The 25,181-nt window shown below is 40.9% G+C and overlaps 1 protein-coding gene across 1 annotated transcript in view; it reads left to right on the forward strand.

Annotated features, from left to right (window-relative positions):
- Positions 1-1,228: 1,228 nt before the first annotated feature.
- The window catches only part of shtn3 (shootin 3), a 42,069-nt gene continuing 18,116 nt past the window's right edge, over positions 1,229-25,181 (forward strand). Inside the window, 2 exon segments of the mRNA XM_034132696.1 lie at positions 1,229-1,483; positions 12,339-12,399. Coding sequence (XP_033988587.1) covers positions 1,421-1,483; positions 12,339-12,399 — 124 coding nt within the window. The 5' untranslated portion in view covers positions 1,229-1,420.

Genomic DNA, 25,181 nt, shown 5'->3' on the forward strand with positions numbered 1-25,181 from the left:
CGCTGCTGTGTGGACGTACCGTTACAGTTATTAGGAACAGTACTTGTGTAGACGTAGTTCTATGTTCAACATTCATTAATGTACCAAAAACAATCGTGTAATGTTCCTTCTATGTTATAAAAGTCACTTAAGAAGGAATGTGGAATATATTTTCAATTTTAATAAAGAAAGAAATAAGTGTCTGGTTCCTAAAGTTAAATAAAACTCCTGATCCAGTTTTACTCACTGGTTGTTTGATATCTGGTATTTTTCTTCTCAGACCCATTTTGTATTTATAATAAGAAAATAGAGTTATCAAAAGCCCTATATTAAACTCATGTAATTACAGGCACAATATGCAATAGGTTTATTTTTGATAGAATAAACAGTAAAACTATTCACATGACCTGGAAGTTATTGAAGAAATATGATAATTTTTCACATAAATAATACTAATACAAAATATTTAAAGTATTACAATGCAATAAAAAGAGGTGTGTCCTTTGCAGCCAGTGTAGTTATTTGATCCAGTACTGATATTGAATCATTAGGTCACATGACCTAGAAGCTATTGAATACATATTCTAATGTTTCCATAAATGATACAAATATAAAATATTATTATGAGAATCAAAATCTAATTAAAAGTGGTGTGTTCAACAAATGCAAGGCAAGGCAAGTTTATTTATATAGCACCTTTCAACACAAGGCAATTCAAAGTGCTTTACAAAAATGTAAGACATTAAGAAAATGGCATTTAAAAACAGTCATTAAAAAGCAAAGATAATAAAATCAACATTAAAAGACAAAATACATGATGTATGCTCTAGAGTGGATTTGTTTCACATTCACACGATCGGGAAGCTGTCGATTTATTAAAACGAACATTGTTCTTGTGTCATTGAAAAGTCATTAGTTGATGGTCCCTAAGTGAAAGCTTCAATTGTTTCGCGGAGAAGATTCAGCGAGAAAACTGACGCTCATCCAACCTGAAACTAACTTCACCACGGTCTAATATTAAAATAAAATAAGATGAAATGGACTTTAATTAATCCCCGTGGGGAAATTCAAGGGGATTCGGGTTTAATTGAAGATGTGCAAGAGGGAAATACATTCACACATAAAGCAAAGCTAGTATAATTAGCTTGCAGAACGTGTATTTATGAGATCTCGCTTTGCACAAATGGTTTAGTCCGCCTGCAGCACTGGGAGAAGAGGAGGAATAGGAGGAGGAATAGGAGGAGGAGGAGGGGTTCAGGGACCAGATGATGCTGTCAGAGAGGAGGATCAGAAACACCGAGCTCTCCATCCCATGTGCTTGGCAGAGAAATAAAGGATAATGGGCTCGGATCCTGTCATGTGCCGCGAGAAGAAACCTGAATAACGTCGCCTGGGTACAAAGAAGGACTATAATAATAATCAGTTTGATCTTTTCCTGAAAATGCTTCCCTGCTCTTCATCCGCGCAGATGGAGGGATGCGAGGAGCCGCACATACACACGGAGGTATACCGATACAAAACATTAAGAAAGAGCGAATTTGTCTCTCCATATGCGATGTATTCTGCATACTAAGCATTATGAATGTGTCCGAATATTAGTGCATGTGTTCTCGGCTAAAATTGGACATTTTTCACGGTGATATCAGCCGGTGTAATAATTCGCCGGCTTCTCCTGGAGGTTTTTTGTAGACATGAAAGAGCCGGACCCCTCCCTAAATCTGCTGCTCCTCTCGACATTCAAGCAGAGAGGAAGGATCACACTTTATATTCATTCCGGGGATCTTAAAGGCGGTTTCATGACAAACTTTCATGATTTCTAAATGTATTTGGTGGTTTTAGAGAGAAATGTGCCTGTCAGTCTTAATTCTGGGTTAAATGTCTGATTGTATTCCCCTAATAATCAGAAGTAGCCTCAGGTTTGAACATTAGAATAAAACAAAAAAAACATAATTATTCCATTCATTAGTTGCCTCTAATCTAGCATTTCATGTAGTATTTTACCCTAAAATCAGTAAGAATATAGTGGAAATTGACCCGCAACTCCCTCTGGGGATGATGCCTTGCTTAATTAATCACCAAAGGAATTGTGTTATAGTAGCTTAGCCATTAGCTCCACCCTTTGACTTACAAGGAAAACCATTCAGTAACAATGACTTGCTCAATTATTGGAGTTACATTGGGAGCTAAACCATTACAGTGTTTGATAATGCCTTGCTTTCCACTTTGACCTACATTCATTTTGCAACACACCTACCCTATAGAAGTGTCCAATTGTGTCCAAATAAAGGTACCTATTTACTGGAAATGGATCCCACAACCCTATAGGTGTGTTAATGCCTTGCTAATGTCGTTGACCTACATAAAGAGGAATGGATCACTTCTCTTCTTGCAGGAATGAGTCCTAAACCTGGAAATGAGTCAGCATTTTAGCACTTCCTGTTTCCTCTTCAGGGATTGTTTCTTGCAATTATCAGAAATCCAATGGAAAAATCCCATTGATTTTTTGTTGAGGGAGCCCTTGGGATGCTAACGTTCTTGAGAGCTTGTACCTAGACCTTTATGTTATACAAATTAAGCATCAAATATATACAAAAGTACTGACAAGATGGTCGATTAATTGCTTTAGATAGTTGAGTATCAAGTCAATTTACAGGCTAAAATGCGGAAATATGTGTCCAGTTTGAGGATTTTATAATGTTTGTCAGACAAAACAAGCAAGAAGTCACTAAAGAAACTGATATGTTATAGATTAGACGTGAACATAATCTTTAGTTTTGAGCTAATTGAAAGACAGATGATACCCTCTCTATATAAAACCTATTCTCTGTCCATCTGATTGAACAGAAGCTACATTAAAACGTTGGGTCCTGATGGAGGGCCGTCCCCCAGCTGGTGCATAAATCAAACAATGTGCCTCCTCCGACCTTTGTTAAAGCTCAGCTGGTGCCAACACCCCCGACAGAAAAGAAGAATTAGTGCTGCTTATAATGAAGCAATCATGAGCAGCGGAGCTAACCTAGCTTAACTAAACCAGGTTGTATTTGATCGTTTCTGTACATGCTGGTGTGTGTTGTTGGAAATAATATCAAACCACATGTTTAAATGTCATGAAATAAAAATGAAACATGAAATATCACAATATTTTTGATCAAACACGTCAACATATATATTGTAGTGTTGACAATTAATGTATTAAAAAAAAAGCTTATTTCATTTTCAGTATATATCAGTATGTAGTGTCTCTACTTTAAAGAGTCCTCTCCTGCTGATGTTCAGGTGTATATCAGTATGTAGTGTGTCTACTTTAAAGAGTCCTCTCCTGCTGATGTTCAGGTGTATATCAGTATGTAGTGTGTCTACTTTAAAGAGTCCTATCCTGCTGATGTTCAGGTGTATATCAGTATGTAGTGTCTCTACTTTAAAGAGTCCTCTCCTGCTGATGTTCAGGTGTATATCAGTATGTAGTGTCTCTACTTTAAAGAGTCCTCTCCTGCTGATGTTCAGGTGTATATCAGTATGTAGTGTCTCTACTTTAAAGAGTCCTCTCCTGCTGATGTTCAGGTGTATATCAGTATGTAGTGTCTCTACTTTAAAGAGTCCTCTCCTGCTGATGTTCAGGTGTATATCAGTATGTAGTGTCTCTACTTTAAAGAGTCCTCTCCTGCTGATGTTCAGGTGTATATCAGTATGTAGTGTCTCTACTTTAAAGAGTCCTCTCCTGCTGATGTTCAGGTGTATATCAGTATGTAGTGTCTCTACTTTAAAGAGTCCTCTCCTGCTGATGTACAGGTGTGTATCAGTGTGTAGTGTCTCTACTTTAAAGAGTCCTCTCCTGCTGATGTTCAGGTGTATATCAGTATGTAGTGTCTCTACTTTAAAGAGTCCTCTCCTGCTGATGTTCAGGTGTATATCAGTATGTAGTGTCTCTACTTTAAAGAGTCCTCTCCTGCTGATGTCCCGCCCCTTAGCCTATCACGTACAATGTGTTGGAGCGCTAGCCAGAAGCGCGAGTGTTACATAGTGATGTCACTGTATTCTAGAAGTAAACAAAGGAGTCCAATGGAGGCGTTTCAGGCAGAGGGGAACACAGGGATGTTAGCCTTTGGAGACCATTTACATGCACTCAAATCTATATAACACGCTACAGGAAAAGGGAACACCCCCTAAAAGCAGGGGCCTCTTTAAACATGTCTCCATTCAAATCCAGAGGAAAGAGACTGCTGACTTCACGTTGACCTTTCAGCGGGAACTGGGGATTTAAAATGTTCTTATTCAAAAGAAGGAAGTGAAGTCTCTCTGTCTCTCTGTCTCTCTGTCTGTCTGTCTCTCTGTCTCTCTGTCTGTCTGTCTCTCTGTCTCTCTGTCTCTCTGTCTGTCTGTCTGTCTGTCTGTCTGTCTGTCTGTCTGTCTGTCTGTCTCTCTGTCTGTCTGTCTGTCTGTCTGTCTGTCTGTCTGTCTGTCTGTCTGTCTGTCTGTCTGTCTCTCTGTCTCACTCTCAGCGTCTCCTGTCTGTCTGTCTGTCTCACCCTCAGTCTCCTCTCTGTCTCTCTTTCTGTCTCTCTCTCTGTCTGTCTGTATGTCACACCCTCAGCGTCTCCTCTCTCTCTGTCTGTCTATCTGTCTGTCTGTCTGTCTGTCTCTCTCTCTGTCTGTCTGTCTCACCCTCAGAGTCTCTTCTCTCTCCGTCTGTCTGTCTCACCCTCAGAGTCTCCTCTCTCTCTGTCTGCCTGTCTCACCCTCAGAGTCTCTTCTCTCTCCGTCTGTCTGTCTCACCCTCAGAGTCTCTTCTCTCTCCGTCTGTCTGTCTGTCTCACCCTCAGAGTCTCCTCTCTCTCTGTCTGCCTGTCTCACCCTCTGTCTGTCTGTCTCACCCTCTGAGTCTCTTCTCTCTCTGTCTGTCTGTCTGTCTGTCTGTCTGTCTGTCTCTCTCTCTGTCTGTCTGTCTCACCCTCAGAGTCTCTTCTCTCTCTGTCTGTCTATCTGTCTGTCTGTCTGTCTGTCTCTCTCTCTGTCTGTCTGTCTCACCCTCAGAGTCTCCTCTCTCTCTGTCTGCCTGTCTGCCTGTCTGTCTGTCTCTCTCTCTGTCTGTCTGTCTCACCCTCTGAGTCTCTTCTCTCTCTGTCTGCCTGTCTGCCTGTCTCACCCTCAGAGTCTCCTCTCTCTCTGTCTGCCTGTCTCACCCTCAGAGTCTCCTCTCTCTCTGTCTGTCTATCTGTCTGTCTGTCTGTCTGTCTGTCTGTCTGTCTGTCTCTCTCTCTGTCTGTCTGTCTCACCCTCAGCGTCTCCTCTCTCTCTGTCTGTCTATCTGTCTGTCTGTCTGTCTGTCTCTCTCTCTGTCTGTCTGTCTCACCCTCAGCGTCTCCTCTCTCTCTGTCTGTCTATCTGTCTGTCTGTCTGTCTGTCTCTCTCTCTGTCTGTCTGTCTCACCCTCAGAGTCTCCTCTCTCTCTGTCTGCCTGTCTCACCCTCAGAGTCTCCTCTCTCTCTGTCTGCCTGTCTCACCCTCTGTCTGTCTGTCTCACCCTCTGAGTCTCTTCTCTCTCTGTCTGTCTGTCTCACCCTCAGAGTCTCTTCTCTCTCCGTCTGTCTGTCTGTCTGTCTGTCTGTCTGTCTGTCTGTCTCTCTCTCTGTCTGTCTGTCTCACCCTCAGAGTCTCCTCTCTCTCTGTCTGCCTGTCTCACCCTCTGTCTGTCTGTCTCACCCTCTGAGTCTCTTCTCTCTCTGTCTGTCTGTCTCACCCTCTGAGTCTCTTCTCTCTCTGTCTGTCTGTCTCACCCTCAGAGTCTCCTCTCTCTCTGTCTGCCTGTCTCACCCTCAGAGTCTCCTCTCTCTCTGTCTGCCTGTCTCACCCTCTGTCTGTCTGTCTCACCCTCTGAGTCTCTTCTCTCTCTGTCTGTCTGTCTCACCCTCTGAGTCTCTTCTCTCTCTGTCTGTCTGTCTCACCCTCTGAGTCTCTTCTCTCTCTGTCTGTCTGTCTCACCCTCAGAGTCTCCTCTCTCTCTGTCTGCCTGTCTCACCCTCAGAGTCTCTTCTCTCTCTGTCTGTCTGTCTCACCCTCAGAGTCTCCTCTCTCTCTCTGTCTGCCTGTCTCACCCTCAGAGTCTCCTCTCTCTCTGTCTGTCTGTCTCACCCTCAGAGTCTCCTCTCTCTGTCTGTCTGTCTGTCTGTCTCACCCTCAGAGTCTCCTCTCTCTCTGTCCGTCTGTCTGTCTCACCCTCAGTCTCCTCTCTCTCTGTCTGCCTGTCTCACCCTCAGCGTCTCCTCTCTGTCTGCCTGTCTCACCCTCGCTGCTCCTCAGGGAGATGAGAGCTGACAGAGTGTGAGACTGCAGGTAGAGACGAGACAGAAAGTGGGACGCTTCCTGCTGGAGGAGAGAGAGTTCATCCTTGTGTCCTTTTATCTCTGAGTGCAGCGGTGACGCCCTGCAGAGACTCACATTCTCTCCGTTACTATCTGCATCAGGAGCAGGTCCAGCGCTATTTCTATTTAGAATACCTTGAAACCTCTGAAATATATTATGTCATTACTCGAATGGATGAGTCAAAACTTAAACTGGGGTGAATCAATATTTGTTTTATCCCCGTGGAATTGTTTTTTGTGACAGTTGATCTATTTTAGGATGAAAACAATAAATACAAATTGAAGACAGGGGCAGTGGCTCAGTCAGCAGGGGTGATCATTAAAGAGGGGTTCATCCTCCAATTCTATCTATTAAAAAGATTAAAAAAAGGTCAAAGTAAAATGTGCACTAAAAGATATTATACAAGACAAATATTTATTCAAAACCAAGTTAAAGTAAGAACTGCACTGACTTCCTTCCTACACTATATAAGCACAGAGGAGAATGCAGAGAAAGCAGAGACTTAAAGGGGACCTATCATGCTATATTTGAAACATATATTGTAGGGCCATACCTTTATAAAACATGTCTGTGAAGTTTTTTTTTCAAAATACCAAACAGATCATGCCTCATTTCGCTTTATTTGCTCTTTTCCAGCCCTGTTTTTGCAAGCGCTGATTCTGCTTTTGTGGCAGACTACAGCGCCACTTACAGGCCTGGCATATGTACTACAGCGTCTCCAGCGCTTTCGAGCGGTCTCTCATTCCCCTGATAGGTGGAGAGTTGCCCATATAGGCGGAGCTCCCTGTTTCTGACGTCAGAACAATTCAAATAATAATCAGATCCGTTGCAGCCCCTTTTTTAGAGATTTGGGTATGGAGGAAAATAGAGAGGGTTGTGTTTTCTGACACTTGGTGAGTTCCCTGGAACACCGGGGACACATATTCATGTAGAAAAGACGTACCAAAGTGCATTTTGCATGATAGGTCCCCTTTAAGGAAGGGTTTAATGACATGTAGATATGAAATAAGCACATAGGTAGAATGACAGGCAGCTACAGTCGGCTCAAAGCAAAGAAACTACAATGATCTGCAAACTGAGTGTCAAAAATACGAGGTGAATGCAAGACAGATTGGACCGGCAGGAATCTAGACATTTCACGAGGACATTGTGACACTTTCTCTTAGGGCTGTGCGATTATGGCAAAAATCATAATCACGATTATTTGGGTCAATAATTGATATCACGATTATTAAATACGATTATTCATTGACTTTGAAAACATCCATTTATTGAACTTTAAAACAAATACAAATAATAATTTGAACAGTATCTTTTTAACTGTTGATTACCCTGAACGTATCATTCAACTGAAAAACCAATACAAAAATAAATAAAAGAAATTATACATTTAAATAAATAATATCAAAATAATAAATACCAATAAAGAAGATCAACAAATATTTTGGAGCGCACTTCCACAAGCTACTAAACATATATAAATATGATAAATACAAATAAATGAGACCAAAATAATATGTTGCACAGTCACAACCTAGCAAAGCAAAATAATAGTTTTTTTCGATTATGTTGTTTTCGTAATTGTGGCAGGCCAAAATCGTAATTGCGATTAAAATACGATTAATTGCACAGCCCTACTTTCTCTTGTTTCAATCTTTATTGGTTGCACAAAGTTAATCTTTCTCCACTAGTTATTTACAACTACTATCAGAGAAGCTCCTTTTTTTCAATAATAGTTGAACTTGTAAATCTCCAGGACGTAAGGAATGATCGTACATGCAGTCTTTCTTCTGGAAGTAGCTTGAATCTAGATGGACTCTTTTCTTTGTTTGTTTTACACATGAGTTCACTGAGTTCTCCACGACTTCCAATTACCGTTTGAAATGAAGCGTGTGCAGATCAGCAGCATTTCAGATTCTCTATTTTTCAGAAGGCCGATGCACATCAGCGTCCAATAAAGAAAAGAGGCAGTAAGTGCAGTTCAGATGGAGGAGAGATGACTTGTTGACCTGAGATTAGACGGGAGAGGGAAAGACGATAAAGACATACACTTGGTTTGGTAGAAAACTCAACAATGATGCTTCAATGCATCTAATGGCGCATTTCCACTACTCGGCCTCGCTCGGTATGGCTAGGCCTCGTTAGGACTGGCTCACTTTATGGCACATTTCCATTACAGTTTAGGAACAGAGATAGTAACTATAGTAACGCAGTGTAGGCGGAGCCGTGACGTCATCTTCAATGAGAACCCCAGAAAAACAACACAGCCGTTAGCTGTTAGCACTCAGAGCTCACAGCTCCTCATATCTGTTCAGAAACTAGACCAAAGTGAAACAAGTACAAACCACAGACTGCCTGTGTCATGGTGAATACAGTCGCTGCTTTATTTATGTCTGTATAGGCCGTTGTTGTGAGTGTGGACGGTCGGAGCATATACTGCGTTAGCTTAGCCAATCTACATTTAGAAAACACGCATTTTAAAAGGTGTTTCTCCTGCCGTCTGTCTGCAGACTTGACAAAGCATTAATTCATGGTTTTTACTAACCGGTATCAGTATGTTGTTACTTCATCATTTTGAAACGTGTATTACAATTAAATCACGGTCAAATATGTCCATCTTGTTGTAGTTGTAGCCCCCTTGCCAGCGATTCTCTCTCTAGTTTAGCATACTCAGCCCGACTCAGCCTGGTTGTCTCTGGCCCTAGACCCACGATTTTATGAGGCCAGAAAAACTGTGAATTAGGACCCGCCGGCCGGTACTAGGCCAAGTGGAAACGCAACCAAAGACGGGCCGCTGACGTCACAGCCCTCTTAAACCGGGCTGCGCGCTGTAGTGGAAACGCGCCATAATTGGATGTTTCTCACTGAAAATGCAACTAGGGAATCTTAGTTTACCTCAATTTAATCTTGTTTAGACTTTTGTTTTTCATCAAATGACCAATTATTTTCAATCTGTACCGATGATTCAACGAGGCAACCATTTGTGTTCAACCATCTTGTTTCCATACATGTATTTTATGCCAATTGTGAACATGGGAAACACTGAATGGAAACGTCAACCTGATTACCTAAAAAAAGGTTTTTACACTCGCTTGCAGGTGATTTTTCTGCCTTTGTCGAAAGTAGGGATGTCCCGATCACCTTTTTTTGCTCCCGATCCGATTCCGATCATTTAATTTTGACAATCTGCCGATACCGATTTTTCCCGATCCGATCTTTATGCAATGCATTAAGAGAAAAAAAAGGTAACAGATAACGGCTGGTCATCCAACGCGATGAATTCAGCTATCTTGGCTGGTATTGTTTTGGCCTTTTCACTGTTCTGGGGCAGTTTCTCTTTCCTTTTAAAAGTCTCTGAAAGTGTCGGTTGTTTCAGTGCCGTTACCTGAGTGGCCGCTGTGTACTCGTCGTGTTGTTGTTGGTGTTTGTATTAGATTGGTCGTGTTGAACGTAGCTCTGTTCTTTCCACCACGCGGAACCTCCGCCTTGCAAACATTGCATCTGGCTGTTACACTGCCTTCGCTTTCAATTTTATAATACTTCCAAACTCCTGACATTTTCTCTGTCCCGACTCCCGAGGCACCAGCTGAACGTAGCCTCTCGTTACACCGGCTGAACGTAGCCTCTCGTTACACCGGCTGAACGTAGCCTCTCGTTACACCGGCTGAACGTAGCCTCTCGTTACACCAGCTGAACGTAGCCTCTCGTTGCACCAGCTGAACGTAGCCTCTCGTTACACCAGCTGAACGTAGCCTCTCGTTACACCAGATGAACGTAGCCTCTCGTTACACCAGCTGAACGTAGCCTCTCGTTACACCAGCTGAACGTAGCCTCTCGTTACACCAGCTGAACGTAGCCTCTCGTTACACCAGCTGAACGTAGCCTCTCGTTACACCAGCTGAACGTAGCCTCTCGTTACACCAGCTGAACGTAGCCTCTCGTTACACCAGCTGAACGTAGCCTCTCGTTACACCAGCTGAACGTAGCCTCTCGTTACACCAGCTGAACGTAGCCTCTCGTTACACCAGCTGAACGTAGCCTCTCGTTACACCAGCTGAACGTAGCCTCTCGTTACACCAGCTGAACGTAGCCTCTCGTTACACCAGCTGAACGTAGCCTCTCGTTACCACCAGCTGAACGTACTCTCGTTACACCAGCTGAACGTAGCCTCTCGTTACACCAGCTGAACGTAGCCTCTCGTTACACCAGCTGAAACGTAGCCTCTCGTTACACCAGCTGAACGTAGCCTCTCGTTACACCAGCTGAACGTAGCCTCTCGTTACACCAGCTGAACGTAGCCTCTCGTTACACCAGCTGAACGTAGCCTCTCGTTACACCAGCTGAACGTAGCCTCTCGTTACACCAGCTGAACGTAGCCTCTCGTTTACACCAGCTGAACGTAGCCTCTCGTTACCCACTGAACGAGCCTTGTAACCCGCTTAGCCCTCTCGTTACACCAGCTGAACGTAGCCTCTCGTTACACCAGCTGAACGTAGCCTCTCGTTACACCAGCTGAACGTAGCCTCTCGTTACACCAGCTGAACGTAGCCTCTCGTTACACCAGCTGAACGTAGCCTCTCGTTACACCGGCTGAACGTAGCCTCTTGTTGCACCAGCTGAACGTAGCCTCTCGTTACACCAGCTGAACGTAGCCTCTTGTTGCACCAGCTGAACGTAGCCTCTCGTTACACCAGCTGAACGTAGCCTCTTGTTAGCTTACTGCTACTATTAGACACTGCACCCACTCTGTTGCCAGATTTGAGAGAAATAAGCAACCAGGTTGATGAAAACAAGCCCAAAAGAAGCAACACATACATGATGTTGTGTAATTTTAAACCAAAACTAAGGCCTCAGGATGACTTTAAGACGTGAACATGGTCATTTTTGTTTTGTAACATTAAATAAAATAATAAAAATATTTTATTAAAAAAGAAAGAAAAAAAATCCCGATCCCCAATTTTTTTCTCCCGATTCCGATCTTTTGAAAATCACATGATCGGCTCCGATCCCCGATCGCGTGATCGGATCGGGACATTTGTAGTCGAAAGAGAGTTATTAGATTTGGAAACGCGTTTGTTGAAAGGGGGCGAATATTAAACGTGCATGCTGCTTCTGTTCTTTCAATCTCTCCAGATATATATTGACATTGTCTTCAGACATGGCCAATACTAGCCAACATGAAAGAACAATTCCCAATGTGCGCCAAAAATACAAAGTTAGGTCATTAATTACAACGAAGTTTGGGTTTTACAATGGGGCGAAAATGCTCGTTGTTTGGGTTTGATTTATAGTTTGATGCATTGTGTGTCCTTTCCAAAGATGCAGCCTGCAGTTTGTCCTTGAGTGTTGACGCAGGTTTGCACTTAATAACCTCAGTGACGTCTGCAGCTGTTTCATCGCCTTCAAAATCCACCCCAGCTTCTCCACAGCTGTTCATCTTATATATAGAACAATAGAGCCAATAGACCTCTTTTCTTAGGGCAGCTGTCATGTCAGCAGGAGCAGAAAGAGTCGATCTGTTATCAGAAGTGATGAGCTGTCGTTTGGTGAAATAAAGGCATGGGAACATTTGGAGACGATGGAGAAAGGCAGTGCAGATTGTAGTTTGTAATTGGGCCAAAATGTCCACATCTTCCCTCTGTGTCTCTCTGGATATTAGGAGACTTTAGAGACAAAGGCTGCTGTCCGATGAAAAAGCTCTCCATTCAAATGTAAAACAACCTTTACGTATGCGATTCATCTGAAGTTCTAGTTCTTAATAGTAGAATAGAAAAACACAGTTGGCCCGTTAACTCATGTAAAACGATTTGTATGAGCTAATGTTTCAAACTTAGAGGGTTTTAAGATCCATTCTGTCTTTTTAGAAATGGTTTGGGAGTCAAACTGTGTGTGTGTGTGTGTGTGTGTGTGTGTGTGTGTATCCTGTTGGTGTCAGTGACCTGTATACTCAGTGTGTTGTTGAACGTGATGTAATGAGTCGACCTGCTGTGTTCCTGCAGTGCACCAGACTGACGGAGGAGAGAGACGAGGCCGAGAGACAACTCAAACACATCAAGAGAGGTGAGTCCACAGATCCTCTGCATCCTCACACACACACACACACACACACACACACATACACACACACACACACACACACACACACACACACACACACACACACACACACACACACACACACACACACACACACACACACACACACACACACACACACACACACACACACACACACACATAACAAGTGTTTGTGTTTTCTAAATGTAAGTATATATCTCATTCTTGAAATAAGAAAGATATCTCGATGCTAGCAAAGCTACACATGTCTTGCAATAACCAGAAAGTCACTGATTCCAAACACAAGCCAAATGTACTCAAAAACAAACTGTCAATTCTTCTTTTACTATTAGCTTTTTCTTAATTTTGAATGAATCCTAAAGACCCAAGGTGTAGTAAACGTATCATTTAAAAAGGTTAAACACAGTCGATCAGATACCAAGTAGCACAGACCCCACATTTAGACAGGTGACACCTTCACTTCCTCCCCCTTCACACAATGAGGAGGGGGGGGGGGGTGTACCACATGTTTCCTTGACGACTGTCAGGATATTTAAGCCAACAGTGGGAGAGCTTTTGTGTTTTAGGGCAGATTAACTTCTGATAGTAGCTGGTAGGAAGAAGGCTGCTGTCATGACGATTAACACAGGTAAGAAATTGGGGTTTTTACAGCTTTTATTGGTAATAATCAGACATAGATGCTTGTAGGCGTTAGCTCTTATGTACATTGCCTTGTCTATCTATCTATCTATCTATCTATCTATCTATCTATCTATCTATCTATCTATCTATCTATCTATCTATCTATCTATCTATCTATCTATCTATCTATCTATCTATCTATCTATCCATCCATCCATCCATCCATCCATCCATCCATCCATCCATCCATCCATCTATCTATCTATCTATCTATCTATCTATCTATCTATCTATCTATCCATCCATCTATCTATCCATCCATCCATCCATCCATCCATCCATCCATCCATCCATCCATCCATCCATCCATCCATCCATCCATCCATCCATCCATCTATCTATCTATCTATCTATCTATCTATCTATCTATCTATCTATCTATCTATCTATCTATCTATCTATCTATCTATCTATCTATCTATCTATCTATCTATCTATCTATCTATCCATCCATCCATCCATCCATCCATCCATCCATCCATCCATCCATCCATCCATCCATCTATCTATCTATCTATCTATCTATCTATCTATCTATCCATCCATCCATCCATCCATCCATCCATCCATCCATCCATCCATCCATCCATCCATCCATCCATCCATCCATCCATCCATCCATCCATCCATCCATCCATCCATCCATCCATCCATCCATCCATCCATCCATCCATCCATCCATCCATCTATCTATCTATCTATCTATCTATCTATCTATCTATCTATCTATCTATCTATCTATCTATCTATCTATCTATCTATCTATCTATCTATCTATCTATCTATCTATCTATCTATCTGTGATGCTTAAAGCTAATGTCTTGGATGACCTAAAGTATTGTTGTGTGATACATGATACTAATGCTTAAAGGTTGTACAACATTTTGATATCACTTCAATTTAACTTTGAAAAACCGTCCAATTCTTTCTCATAATTTCGCTTCACATTTAAATTACTCGAAAATTAGCAAAAACCAACTGAGAAGCGTCTTCTTGTAGTTTCTTAGTCTTTATTTTGGCTGCATTTGCTTTTACTTGTCGTTGTTTCCATTATATTCCACCTGAGTCTTCAAATCTTGTGACCTTTGCTTAGACTCGCCGTTTGATTGTCATTAAACAGCTCCGTATTTGGCAGCCATTGGATGAAAAACAGATTTGAGAAAGCCCTTGTCCTGCAGTGGTTTGACTTTTAAAAACGAGTACAATCAAAATGTAGGACATTGTTTGAATATATGGGACAACGGATAGAAAAGCGGGTCACCTGGTCATCCTATTAGTGTGAGGCAAGTTTCTTTCAGAGCTGCTGGATATTGACTTGAACAGATGAATTAGTTTTACAAAAAATCGGGCATAATCTGCGTGTTTTAGCGAGCACTTCATTGGTGTCATTAGAGTTCAGAAAGTAACGATAGACCTCTGTGTGACAGGAAGTTGATCGAATGTGTGCAGAATGGCTAAGTTTGGGGTCTTTTTCTCAAGGTGAAGCACACTTTAAAGAACTTTCTTTAACAATACGGTCATTCGTTGGAATAATGTACCATATTTGATCAAGTAAGACGACACGTATATATCTTTTGTCCAGGTTTTGGTGACATTAAATTCACAAAAGCGGAGAGAAGAGTTGAATAACCATCACATATCACAGACCAGTCTTTAATGAGTTATGTATGTATCGGACATTAATGCTGGGTTGATTTACAGTATGTCTTTCTCTGCTTATGGATCAAGTATGTTCCTCCATATATTGCAGTATACAGTATGCAATAAGGTTTACTAAGGGCCGTTACTGTCAGCTGTGTTCAGTGTTTTACAGACGCAGTGAAAAATGGACTCAATGATTGTATTTCTACTTATTTACTTATTTAAAACCGAACAGTACACACAGCTGGATATAACACAAAAAGAGATCTAAGCTGACAAAGCAAACTTTTGATATCTTAGACTTTAAATACGACTCTGACCAGTTCACATGTGTATTTTCGGTCAGGGAAATAATGATGATACCCTGTAAGATAAACGCACGATAAGCCAGACTTGTTGTCAGAAACATCTCATAAACGTGTCTGAAGCAGCAAAACCTGACCTAAACTATTTTACTTGGAAACCAAACAGTACAGCTGGATGTAACACAAAAAGACATCTAAGCTGACAAAGAAATATCTTTTTGATATCTTAGATTGTTTAAACACGACTCTGACCAGCTCACAGGAGTATTTTTGGTCACATGGGGTGGGCTTCTATTTCACAGTTAAAAGTGAAACAAATGATGAAACCCTGTAAGATAAACGCACGATAAGCCAGACTTGATGTCAGAAACATGTCAAAAAACTTGTCGTGACATGGATGTGCATCTTAAGTTGGAAACCAACCAGCAGATGAAGCTGGATGTAAGACATAAAGAGATCTAGGCTGACACATTTGGATTTTTAGTAATATTTTAAAGTTAGAAGTGAAATGAAAGATGATACCCTCTAAGATAAACACATGCTATGCCCTTTGGTTAACCAGACTTGTTGTCAAAAACGTGTGTGAAGCATTAAAACCTGACCTAAAGTGATGCGAGTCAGCAGAAAGGCTGATCCTCCTCTTCATAACGTCGTGTCATACGTTCATTCTCTCACTCATTAATTCATCCTCGGCCGCTCCCCAGAGAACACAGCAGTCGCGCTTGTCATGTTATTCCTGTGAATTATTAAAGCCCACATGTTATGAATTATTCAGCAGCAGAAAATGGGGGAAGGATGAGTGTTTGGAGGATGGGGGAGGGGGGGGGGGGTTACTCTCCTGCCTGACTCTTTATCCATTGTGGTCCTTTCAAAAGGCCTTTTCTACCTGCTACTCCATATTTGATGGCCACATTTTAATGGATTTAATGAGGGAGCGTCTGCTCGGCAGTAGGTACTTCATTTGAGGCTCGTTTGAATCTCAAAAGGCCAAATTAACCGACTATAATACAGCGAAAACATGACCTGACCCAAGACTCAACGTTAGATAATTAACACCAGTATTTTGAACGAAAAGCCAAGTTTAATGGTGAAATTATGCCCGAAATATTGTAAATGTACATGATAGTTTACAGACTTCCTGTTTCACCGAAGCATTCTTCTTTTCTGTGTAAACATAATCATTTCAGGTGTGCTCACAGTTTTACCAAGAGTCAGTACAATAAGTAGACTCTGGGTTTGAAAAGTGAGTCCAATGAAGAAGTGCTTTTTCAGTCAAATTGTATAGAAGTCTAAACGAAAATTGCCCGACTCGTTTGAATCTCAAAAGGTTCAAACTGGGCGAATTAACCGACTATAATACAGTGAAAACATGACCCAAGACTCACCGTTAGATAATCAACATCTCCATAGTGGCATTTAATACGTGATCGTATTTGATGTTTTTCTATTCATTCATTGTCCCCAGAGGATGAATCCTGAGTGCTCAAAGCTTCCAACATTTTGGACTGCAACCAAAAAAACCTGCTATTTCATAACTTATAAGCAGGGGTGCACATAACTGGTACACAGGTACGCATGCGCGGCAACAATCTGAAATGCGTACCGTCACTTGTGTCACAAAGCGCATTTGCGTACCGACGTACTTGTGAAGCTTTTCCAGAAGGCGGTTAGATCACCGGACGACTGAGTCGGTCTCCTTGTGCACAGACGGGGCTGCTGTTAACGTCGGTCTGTACAGCAGCATTGCGCTAAAACAGCTGATCACAACGTTCACACGCGCTGTGGTCACGAAGCTCTGTACTCTACTACCACCCCCCCCCCCCGTTGACAATCGCGATGCAGAGGGCTTCATGGGAACTAAGTTGGAGTACCAAACACTGACTCACCTCACTGAGAAAGTTGTGTGCACCCCTGCTTATGACCCATTAATGGTGTGTTGTGTTGAGTCATTTTCTGCAGAGAGCCTACAGCCTTCTGTCTGGACTCTGGACATCAACCTGAACCCAACTTTAGAATATTTGGTCAATGAGCGTTCTAAAAAAATCTAGAGGTTGATAGAAGTAGCATCTCGGTGGCTGACAGATTGTTTTGTCTATTAAAATGTTTCTATAAGATTTGGTACAAACATTCATTGCTGAATCCTGAGTGCAGCGAACACCTCAAAGCTTCCAACATTTTGGACTGCAACCAAATATACCTACTATTTAATGACTTATAACCTATTCATGGTGTGTGGTTGTGTACTTTTCTGCAGAGAACCTACAGCCTTGTTTGTTTGTAGCCTTTATTTAACCAGGTTAAAAAATCCCATTGAGATCAACGATCTCTTTTTCAAGGGAGACCTGCAGTACATTGGTTACACATAAAAACAACAGAAAACAAAAAGGACATCACAACATAATTACAGGGTATAAATTAGCAACCTATTCACAGTATCAGGTATCTAATAACATTTCATCCAGCCGTGTTTTAAAATGATGCAAGGGAATCAAAATGCTCAAGGTCCATACAGCCTTCTGTATGGACCTCTTTTTTTTGTCGGTTCTGGACATTAACCTGAACCCAACTTTAGGGTTAGGGTTGTAGGAACATTTGGTCAATTGAGAGGTTGATAGAAGTGGCACAGATCGTTTTTTTCTATTAAAATGTTCCTATCAAATTTGGTACAAACATTCATTGTCCCCAGAGGATGAACCTGAGTGCAGCGAACAGCTCAAAGCAACAGAAAATACCTTCTTCTTAGCAGGAAAAATAGTTGCTCCACATTCTGTTAAAGGCAGATTTGGGTAGGATTTTCCTAATAAAACAAACAAAAACATTTATGGACTAATGACTTATAACCCATTAATGATGTGTTGTAGTGTCTGTTTCTGCAGAGAGCCTTAAAAATACCTCTTATTTTGCCGGTATTCAACCTGAACCAAACTTTAGGGTTAGGGTTGTAGGAATGATATTTGGACGAGCCTTCTAAAGATGTGAGAGGTTAATGGAAACTAAATAGTAGCAGCAATGATAAGAAGCAACTAACAATAGACATAGGGTAAAGATTACAGACAGAAATACACAGAATGGATGTGCAGAGAGTGAAGAGGGTTCCTTGAATAAAACAAGAAGAAGAATATGGTTGTTTTGCCTTCTGAAGAACATAAATCAGCTGACTGTGCCTGGGAGAAACTCGAGGATGTTTGGTCGTTTTTTAACGTTATTTTAAGGTAGAAAACGTCCTCCATGGAAGCAGGCGGAGTTGATGTCTCACCGTCTGTAAGTTATGTTTAAGCCGGAGCAGCAAGTCGTTAGAGAAGGAGCTGAGTGTCAAACAGAGGATGGGAGTTTTATAGAGATTGAAATCAGATGGAGGGAGAGGAATGAGTAAGAGTGAGTAACTTTCATACATCCATGGTGTAGACAAACAATCCCAGCAATGCAAAGCTACTCCCAAGGGTGATCAATAAAGATATTTATATATTAAGAAACAGGAGCGAGCATGAAGAGAATAAAGTCACTAAAACACACATATACGATGAATGTCACGCTTTAAAGGGGACCTATCATGCTAAATGCACTTTCTGATGTCTTTTCTACATAAACATGTGTCCCCGGTGTGTCCCCGGTGTGTCCCCGGTGTGTCCCCGGTGTGTCGGGAGGAAAATAAAACCCTCTCTCTTTTCCTCCGTACCCAAATCTCTAAAAACGGGGGAACAACGGAGCTGATCCAGATTTGCGTCCGATATGACGTAATATCTGAAATGTGGACCCACGGCCCTATCAGAAACGTTGCTATCAGAAACAATGCCCGACTGTTTTGGACGTAATATGGTCGGTGTTTACATTAGCATCGCTAACACTCAGAGCTAACCTGTACTGGAGAGCATGTGTGTGAAGAAGCAGGAAATAAAAAGGAACTCACCTTGTGGTATAACCGGCAAGAGAGAAAGCCTTTTTTGTTTGTTAAAGCTTTTCACCCAAAATCAGCACTTTAGAAACAGGAAGTGAAACAGAGGGATATGAGGCATGGCTAGAATGGGTGATCTGTTTGGTATTTTGAGCAAAACACTTCATCGACATGTTTTTTATATATTTTTATATATCTGAGACCTATGCTATTGCCTAAAAATAGCATGATAGGTGACCTTTAAAAACAAGGACTACATAAGAAATGTTATTTATTTTCGACCATACTTTTAATAACAACCAGTCTGCTACCATAACCTAAACAGCTCTTTTTCTGTTGTTGTTTTATACTGGCTATCAGGTGTAATCAATACAAAGGCTACAGCAACGTCAGACTATCTATATATATCTTATATATCTATATAAGTAAGATCACAGTGAAAATAGCAAACTGGTTCCACTTGCAAACCAAACAAGCACCTGCATGAAACTAGACTAGAACTCATTTCAGTGGAAAAGGTTGTATTACAGAAACGTCTGATGCTACTGTAAGTGAACATGTAGCTTGAAGCTAACTGTGATAGCACTCCTCTTTACAGAGCTGTTAGCCTGTAGCGTTGTTAGCTCACAGCCCAGTAATTCAGTACTCTGTAGATAAAAGCCTGTGGCTGCACTTTCCCTGCTTGTAATGAAACACTGAGAGCACAAAGGACCGACAAACTGGTGACAACACAGCTGCGAAGTCTCAGTTCACCAGTGGTGACCTTTTTGGCATCAAAGTACAACACAGTCTCACGGCATTAATCTATTGATTCGTGTTCACCAACACGATTTTCACATTTTTTTCGTGTCACACAGAACGATTTTAAAAGCAATGTAAATAATAACAAATTAGAAGGAAAAAGACATTTAAAAAAATACAGATTTCAGTATTCTGACACAGAACGATTTTAGAAGCAATGTATTTATATTGGTAGTGTGTTTCGTGCCTGCACCAAATAATAACTAATTAGAAGGAAAAAAAGATGACATAAAATACAGATGTCAGTATTCTGAGGCTCTGAGACATTTCTTTTCCTCACTGACGGCAACAAAACTCAGACATTATACAATTTAAAATAAAAGGGATAGGGTTAGGCTTAGGGTAAGATATTGAGTAAGAACATGTTTTTATGAACCACACAGCTTCTGGTCTTCCAAGACCCGACCGGACAAAAAGACGTGTTGCAGGCACGAAACATACTACCAATAGAAATACATTGCTTTTAAAATCGTTCTGTGTGACACGAAAAAAAGGTGAATATCGTGTTGGTGAACACGAATCAATAGATTAAATTAATTTCGTGACTATTACACGACATGCCGTGAGACTGGGTTGCAAAGTAGGGCAGGACGGCAAATCTTAAAATAGCCCTGTGACATTGGGTCATGAAGACTGTTGATTATTTTCATCAAGCAATTACATTAAGGCCAAAACCCGGACGTTTTGGCATCCATTTTGAGTTTTTCAGTCCAAAAACCCTCAAAAGCCCAACAGCTCATATTTACAGCTGTGGAGCAGAAGCTTAAGAGAAGCACTTGAAGGCAGGATTATCTCCTCTATTGTTCACAGTTTAGCTCCGTTAATGTCACAGCTTAAACACAACCGGCACACACTCTTTCTTTTGGTTGTAAATGTACGTTTTTAGGCAAAGAACTTGACATTTTTCACTCAATGACTCATCCCAAAAATAATAATTCTGACTGGAACTGAAAGTGTGTTGATTCCCCGTCGGTGTTTTTGAACGGTTTTAACACCGCGCTCCGTGGATGAATGTTCTGTTGGCTAATCCTCCAAATCATGTGGTAATAACACGCGCCGTCACTAAAGAGGCTTTGGGTTCGCGGCTGACAAACAATAGCAGCGTTCTGTTTTTAGCCCGGCGGATAATTACAGGTTTTAACGACACGTCATTTCTCTCAGCCTGAACTCTGCTGACCCAGAACTCTTCCTGACAGGCTGGAGGGATAACTGTGTCTCTGGGAGAGGAAGTGCTGTCTGATGGAGGCTTTTAAGCTCTCCGTTATGTTCTTGTGCCTCTGGAAATGATGTATATGTTGACCTGAAGTTGTATTATTACTTCCACCAAAGCAGAGATGGCAAAAGTACACACATCCTTTACTCAAGTAGAAGTACAGATACTCGTGTTTAAAAATACTCTGGTGAAAGTAGAAGTACTGACTAAACTTCTTTACTCAAGTCAAAGTAAAGAGGGCTTTGAAATGTACTTCAGTAAAAAGTACCCATAACTAGCAGCTGTTTTAAAGAGTACCTGACCTCCCTTTATATTAATAGAACAATAATGTCATTGTGAGCTAATGAATGTTTCCATGCTGAACAACGGCAACATGACAACGTTTTCATTGGTCCCTCTTCTTAGAGAAGACCAGGAAATGATGGATACACGGATCGTGTTCAAATCAATAGGCACGCAATGACTCTAAATAATAATGATCACGCCACCAAACACACATTCAAACTAAAGGAACCAGCCTGTTTGGGAAATGTGAGAAGTAGAAAGTACAGGTATTTGTGTTCAACATGTAAGAAGTAGAAAGTACAGGTATTTGGGTTCAACATGTAAGAAGTAGAAAGTACAGGTATTTGTGTTCAACATGTGAGAAGTAGAAAGTACAGGTATTTGTGTTCAACATGTAAGAAGTAGAAAGTACAGGTATTTGGGTTCAACATGTAAGAAGTAGAAAGTACAGGTATTTGTGTTCAACATGTAAGAAGTAGAAAGTACAGGTATTTGGGTTCAACATGTAAGAAGTAGAAAGTACAGGTATTTGTGTTCAAAATGTAAGAAGTAGAAAGTACAGGTATTTGTGTTCAACATGTAAGAAGTAGAAAGTACAGGTATTTGGGTTCAACATGTGAGAAGTAGAAAGTACAGGTATTTGTGTTCAACATGTAAGAAGTAGAAAGTACAGGTATTTGTGTTCAAAATGTAAGAAGTAGAAAGTACAGGTATTTGTGTTCAAAATGTAAGAAGTAGAAAGTACAGGTATTTGGGTTCAACATGTAAGAAGTAGAAAGTTCAGGTATTTGAGTTCAACATGTGAGAAGTAGAAAGTAAAAAGTCGTAAAATAAGTAGTGGAGTAAAGTACTGATACCAGAAAAATGTACTTAAGTACAGTAACGAAGTATTTGTACTCGCCACCCCTGCCGTTGGAGGCTTTTAAGCTCTCTGTTATGTTCTTGTGCCTCTGGGAATGATGTATATGTGGACATGAAGTCGTATTATTACTTCCACCAAGGAGGTTGGTTAGTTTCAAGTTTCAAGGCTTTATTGTCATGTGCACATTAGCTACAGTGTGGATATGGCAAAGAAAAACTGAAGCTCCTCCAACAGAGCAACATGAATATATATAGGAGGACATACAACAAATAAAACAGATAAAATAGTGCAAGAGAATGTTTTAAGACGTGCAAGTTAATACAAATAGAATATAAATAGTGCAAGAAGAGTCTATACACAAGTACATGGAAGGATATATTAGATAAATAATTTGCTAAATGCAAACAGATGGATGTTTATGGTTGTTTAATAGTCTTATGAAACTGTTTTTAAGCAGGATTACAGAAACTCTACTGACCCAATGTTCCTGAAACTTGGTGGAAAGGTGAAGCGAGAGCCAGGGAAAACACAATTACATTTTGGAGCAGATTGTGGATAGAGAAATTATTCTAAGTGCAGCCAACAGCTCAAAGCTTCCAACATTTTCGACAGCAGACATTATTCTGGCAGACATTAAAGGTGGGGTAGGTAAGTTTGAGAAACCGGCTCGAGATACACTTGTTGTTATATTCCATGGAATGCTCTTAACATCCCGATAGCAATGAATATCTGAAGTGCTTTGACAAAAAATCCATTAATAAATATCATCTGTGGAAGCTGTGGTACTGTAAAAAGCACGACCAATCATCTGAGCCGGCCCGGCTAAAATAACTGGATGGCCTACCTGCCTGTCAGCCTTCCATCTGTGCACAAACTTATCTCGTGCCCTCATTGGTCATGTGCGCGTTCGTGTGTGTTGGAGGAGGGGCTCTGTGAGGAAGTGGCAGATTTTCTCCGGTTGTGTATTTTCAAATTCTAGCGCACTCAAGCTGGTTTCTCCAAAATGACCTACCCCACCTTTAAGACGTTTGCTTGCAGGAAAAATAGTTGGTATACATTTTGTTTAAGGCAGAATGGGAAGGAAAATTGTGTGTGGTGTCTGAGAGCCTTTGTTTGAGCCTTCTGGATATTCCTGTACACACATGTTCAGCATCACAACACACAATACTGTATACACACACACACGCTGAAACCCCAAAACGTAATCAGTATGCCGTTTATTATCAAAAACCTCCAATAATAGCGATAAATGTGCAATAGAACAATATTTTGAATTACAAAAATGTCCCAAATTGGGATCAATAAAGTACATACACAAAAAACACAACCAAACACACACACACACACACACACACACACACACACACACACACACACACACACACACACACACACACACACACACACACACACACACACACACACACACACACACACACACACACACACACACACACACACACACACACACGTAAGCTCAGAAAATAGACTTGTTTTGTAACATGACTTTTTAGTTTCACACCACACATGAACAGTGATTGGTCTCCTGCGAAAAACGTAGTACTGATAATAAGTACCTTTGTTAATTAACTTAGGTTACATACATAGGCTAAGTTAAGTGTCTTAGAAAAGTTAAGTACGTTACATAAATGTACCTACATGTGTAAAAATAACTCCATGTTATGAGTCACAAACACAACAACCCAGACCTCCTAGACTTTGTTGCTCTTTATTCTACGTCACATGACTTCCTCCTGGAGTAATAACACTACGGCCACTAGAGGGCGCCACCTAACTAAAAACGTAAATATAAATCGCAATGAAAACGCCAGTGTTTTAACAATTTAGGTCAAAAAAGAGACATATACATTATATAGTACACATACAGAGCGTCATTTAAGGTAATATGTATTTATATAGCCATTCTGAAATGAGTTGTGCACTGATTAATAGAACGAAGAAAGAAATTGCAAAATCTTATGAAATCAAGAAAACTAGAATAACCTTTCACAGTGAAAGTCCGCAACTGCTGAAATGCCATCTAAGAGTTTGTCATGGCATAAAATCCACTTTACATTACGTAGACTTTGTTGGTCTTTGTTCTACGTCACATGACTTCCTACTTTCCTACCGTGTTATTAAAACGGCCACTAGAGGTCGCTGCCTAGCAAGAAACACAAATATATATCGTAATAAAACGCCAGTGTTTTTACCAATTTAGGACAGTCTTACACATTAAATAAAGCCACATCATATCACAACGTTATGTATAGTACATGTACATAATTTAAGTTAAGAGTTATGTATGTTGTTCTGAAATGCACTGATTGATAGGATAAAGGAAGAAAGTGATAACAAAACCTTGTAAAATCTAGAAACGTTTCTTCACCTGTAACTACTTAAATGCGGTCTTGCTGTTAATATTAATACTACAACCATTAGAGCTCGCCCCTTAACAAAAAACGGAAATAAAAAATCGCAATAATAAGCTTGTGTTTTTACAAATGAAGACAGTCATACTTCTAAAATCCACTTTTCGTCCTTTGTAGCGTTGAGAAAACACAACAACTTTTAACAACTATTCCCGATGTGTCACTCGAACGAATAAAGTTATTCTGATTCTAAATCCAAATGGTTTCTGTTTTTCGGAAGTGACCTTTGATAACATGTATCTGTCAGGGAGGCTGAGTCTGAGAGAAAAGCGAGGAGAGAGGAAGAAGGAGGACGGAGGGAAGCTTCTGGATCTATTTTTAATCCCTCATTCAATGTTTAATGCCTGTGGACGGGCCGGTGGTGTGATTCCCTCCCAGCCAGAGACTCATTCAAACACTCACACACACCACACGGCTCATCGACCTCCTCTTGGCTGCAGATCTGTGGGCAGAGATAATTAAAATGTTTATTCTGTTATAACTTTAATTACCCGTGTACAAATGTAATCAGTAACCTTGCATTGATCCTGATTACGTCATAGGTTACTCCCGAAGCCTGCTGCTGCTGCTACTACAACTACAAGTGCACGAATACATGAAATAATTACACATTGTAATATTCAAACATTGTATTATGTCCATACAACATGCT

The sequence above is a fragment of the Trematomus bernacchii genome, unplaced genomic scaffold, assembly GCF_902827165.1.
Source record: "Trematomus bernacchii unplaced genomic scaffold, fTreBer1.1, whole genome shotgun sequence".
NCBI lineage: Eukaryota > Metazoa > Chordata > Actinopteri > Perciformes > Nototheniidae > Trematomus > Trematomus bernacchii.